The sequence below is a fragment of the Centroberyx gerrardi genome, chromosome 12 (genome assembly GCF_048128805.1).
Source record: "Centroberyx gerrardi isolate f3 chromosome 12, fCenGer3.hap1.cur.20231027, whole genome shotgun sequence".
Classification (NCBI taxonomy): domain Eukaryota; kingdom Metazoa; phylum Chordata; class Actinopteri; order Beryciformes; family Berycidae; genus Centroberyx; species Centroberyx gerrardi.
Window position 1 is genome coordinate 2,755,225 of NC_136008.1, and position 5,000 is coordinate 2,760,224.

A 5,000-nucleotide genomic window follows, 5' to 3' on the forward strand; every position below is an offset into this window, starting at 1 on the left:
GCAAATATAGTTGGATATTGTTTGTTTTGTCAAATATATACTGTGTATTATTGTTATGGTTAGTATTGCCACTAACTCCAGCCCTTCCTCTGTGTGTGTGTGTGTGTGTGTGTGTGTGTGTGCGCAGCGTTGCGGTGGTGCAGGCCGTCTCCTTCCAGAAGAAGAGTCTGTCCTACATGCTGCTGCTGAACCCAGGAAACCTGTTCAGCATCAACCAGGAGAGCGGCGCGCTCAGCCTGACCCGCGCCGTCGACTACGAGAGCGGACACACCCTGCACTCCCTGCAGGTCCGCGCCTCCGAGCCCGACACCGGCCTCAGCGGGGTGGCCGAGGTAAACACAACCACACACACACACACACACACACAAATAAAGATGTAGTCTAGCCCTCTGTTTACTCGTATCCCAGCGAGCCTTTGACAGACGGTGACATTTTCACATTATGATATGATGTCACAGTTAAAAATTCATGTTAAAACAGCCTGTAAACTGCTGTCAGAAAGACATCTAGGTCCCGATTTCACAAAATGACTATGGACATCGTCTCAACTTTAATATTGGTGCTGTATTTACGATATGATACGCTACAATGCGATACGATACGATACGATATGATATGCTGCGATGCGATACGATACAATACAATACGATATGATACAATGCGATATGATATGCTACGATGCGATGCGATACGATACAATATGATACGATACGATACAATATGATATGATACGTTACGATACAATATGATACGATACGATACAATATGATACGATACGATACAATATGATATGATACGTTACGATACAATATGATACGATACGATACAATATGATACGATACGATACAATATGATATGATACGTTACGATACAATATGATACGATACAATATGATACGATACAATACAATATGATATGATACGTTACGATACAATATGATACGATACAATATGATACGATACGATACAATATGATACGATACGATACAATATGATATGTTACGATACAATATGATATGTTACGATACAATATGATACGATACGATACAATATGATACGATACGATACAATATGATACGATACGATACAATATGATACGGTACGATACAATATGATACGATACGATACAATATGATACGATACGATACAATATGATACGATACGATACGATATGATATGATACGATACAATATGATACGATACAATATGATACGTTACGATACAATATGATACGATACAATACGATATGATACGATACAATACAATATGATACAATACGATACGATACGATACAATACGATATGATACGATACAATACGATACGATGCGATACAATATGATACGATACAATACAATATGATATGATACAATACGATACAATATGATACGATACAATACAATATGATATGATACAATACGATACAATATGATATGATACGATACAATATGATACGTTACGATACAATACGATACAATATGATATGATACGATACAATATGATACATTACGATACAATATGATACGATACAATACAATATGATATGATACGTTACGATACAATATGATACGATACAATACAATATGATATGATACGTTACGATACAATATGATACGATACAATACGATACGATACGATACAATATGATACGATACAATATGATACGATACAATATGATACGATACGATACAATACGATATGATACAATACGATACGTTACGATACAATATGATACGATACAATACAATATGATATGATACAATACGATACGTTACGATACAATATGATACGATACAATACAATATGATATGATACAATACGATACAATATGATACGATACAATACAATATGATATGATACAATACGATACAATACGATACGTTACGATACAATATGATACGATACAATACAATATGATATGATACAATATGATATGATATGATACAATATGATACGTTACGATACAATACGATACAATATGATATGATACGATACAATATGATATGATATGATACAATATGATACGTTACGATACAATACGATACAATATGATATGATACGATACAATATGATATGATATGATACGTTACGATACAATATGATACGATACAATACAATATGATATGATACGTTACGATACAATATGATATGATATGATACGTTACGATACAATATGATACGATACAATACAATATGATATGATACGTTACGATACAATATGATATGATATGATACGTTACGATACAATATGATACGATACAATACAATATGATATGATACGTTACGATACAATATGATACGATACAATACAATATGATATGATACGTTACGATACAATATGATACGATACAATATGATACGATACAATACGATACGATACAATATGATACGATACAATACGATACGATACAATATGATACGATACGATACAATATGATACGATACAATATGATACGATACGATACAATATGATACGTTGCGATACAATACGATACAATACGATACGATACAATATGATACGTTACGATACAATATGATATGATACGATAAGATACAATACGATATGGTACGCTGCGATACGATATGATACGATTTGATAGAACTTTAGTGGCAGATATCTCTGAAAATTGTTATGCATCATAGCATCTCCGTTTTAAAAAACACACGTCAAAAAACACACATCAACTTCAGAGTTTTCTGTTGCAAGAAAGAAATGTCTACAGCACTAACGCAGGACCACCTACCACTGTATGGACATATACATTCACATATAAACAGGTATATACTGTACTTATATAAGCAGATGTACACACACATAAAGGAAGTATACACATATAAGCAGGAATACACACGCATAAACAGGTATACACACATATAAGCAAGTATGCACTTATATAAGCAGGTATACACACAAATATAAGCAGATATAAACACTCTCAAACACATGAACAGACTGGAGCAGCAGAGTTTTGCTCCTCGCTCTGTGATGGAAGTCATTAATTTGAGATGAGGATGCGCTGCGGCTGAATCTCACGTTGTGATGCAAGTGTTGCGTTCACCGGACTTCTTCTGCTCGTGTGCATTATGCATGCGTAAACTAAACCCGGCGCTGTTTGCCCCGTTTCTGCCCGCTGTCTGTGATGCTCTGCTGATGAAAACATTTCATCACGGCATCAAAGGAACTTTAATGTTGTAATACTGTAATCAGTAACCAGGCCTGATCAGATCCAGATCAATATGTTTTAGTCGTGGGATCCTTGAGTCGAGCTCTGTACAGAGTGTGAAGCAGCATAAATGCATGATGGATTAACTGTGGTTGCGGCATGAGACTGGCCAACGCATAGACACACACACACACACACACAAATGAACACACACACACACACACAAATGGACACACACACACAGACTATACACTACACAGAGTGATAAGTGCAGAAACCTGGCAGGAAGTATCGACTCCTCTTCTCACGGTAAGCTCCTGAGAGTTTACATAGCAGATAGCTACATCTGGTCACATTAACACACACACACACACACACACACACACACACATACTGTACATGTACACACACACACATGTACACACACATAGAGAAATCCATTATCACCTGCTCTTAGCATCCAGATGGCTGGAACAGATATAAAATAGCTGCTAAACTACCAGCGTCCCTCAAGGCCTCTGTTCTATAAGCTTGGCTGGCTAATTCAATCTACAAGGCGGTGTGTGTGTGTGTGTGTGTGTGTGTGTGTGTGTGTGTGTGTGTGTGTGTGTGTGTGTGTGTGTGTGTTATCCACCAGCTGAGCCAGGTGTGTAGAAATCCCAGTGCTAGCGCTGCATCTCAGTGTAGCTTCTGTATCATCTGCAGCCTTTAGCTTGTATACATATTTAAAATGGAGCAACCATCAAATGGGGCAATATATTGAAATTCAATATATCTCGATACAAAAATGTGTCAGGAACATGAATGGTGATATCAGCTCCATGTTATTCTGCTGTCAGGAACATGAATGGTGATATCAGCTCCATGTTATTCTGCTGTCAGGAACATGAATGGTGATATCAGCTCCATGTTATTCTGCTCCAGTAATCACTAATGAGACTCTTGACCATCACAGTTTCACAAGCTCTCCATCCAAATTATATTATTGTCACTTTGTAATGACATTTTTAAATTGTTGTTTACATTCTAGCAGCCAATGGCATCGCTAGAAAGATTTGTGTCTCAGAAATAAACAGAATTCTGCACAGTCTTTCTTTCTTTCTTTCTTTCTTTCTTTCTTTCTTTCTTGCTCAGTGTGCTTACCCAAGAATAAATCTGTCAAATTGAATATTCACCAGCGCTCACATTACAGATTCACCTGTTCAGTCTGAACTGAGCGGTACACAGAAAAATAATAAACATTCTCCCATCCGTTTCCAGCTAACACCTCTCTAAATATTCAATACATGCTTGCAGAAGCAGCCGTGCGTCCAAATCTATCAGCGATCCCCCCCTGCACCGCGGTGCGTTGAGGGTTCAGGGCTGCGTGGGAAATCTGTGCTCAGGTGGGCGGTCCGCAGCTTTACGGGAATGGAAAATAGCGGTTTGGTTTTTAGCTCCAGTGGTTTCAGGAGAGCGGGGGAAGCGGACGGGAACGGGGGGGTTTTGGATTTGGATGCCGGAGCGGGTCTGAAGGAGAGACAGGGAGGGAATGGATTTCTCTCCTCCAGCGGGCTTCATTTGTCTTGATAATGTTTGCATGAGTTGCTCTGGAAAGAAAGCGGAGCGTCAACTCACTGAAGCTGAAGCTGTGGCGGCGAGTGTCAGTCACCAGCAGAAAGTGGAGCGATGACTGACATGATGTTATTATTTGGCCAATGTGATAAATGATTTGCTTGTGATCAGATAGGAAGCTTTTTTTCTCAAACTCAAATCTAGTCGCTAGTAACAGAGAGAGCGAGACGTCTCCTCGCTCTGTAACATGAAGTTTGACAGCTAGCGAGCTAACTGATTAGACTA

At 38.1% G+C, this 5,000-nt stretch overlaps 1 protein-coding gene across 1 annotated transcript in view; it reads left to right on the forward strand.

Moving 5' to 3' along the window:
- The window catches only part of LOC139923228 (neural-cadherin), a 153,962-nt gene that overhangs the window by 71,412 nt on the left and 77,550 nt on the right, over window positions 1-5,000 (forward strand). Inside the window, exon 4 of the mRNA XM_078287062.1 lies at window positions 128-332. Within this exon, the coding sequence (XP_078143188.1) occupies window positions 128-332 (205 nt within the window). The remainder of the gene's footprint in view (window positions 1-127; window positions 333-5,000) is intronic.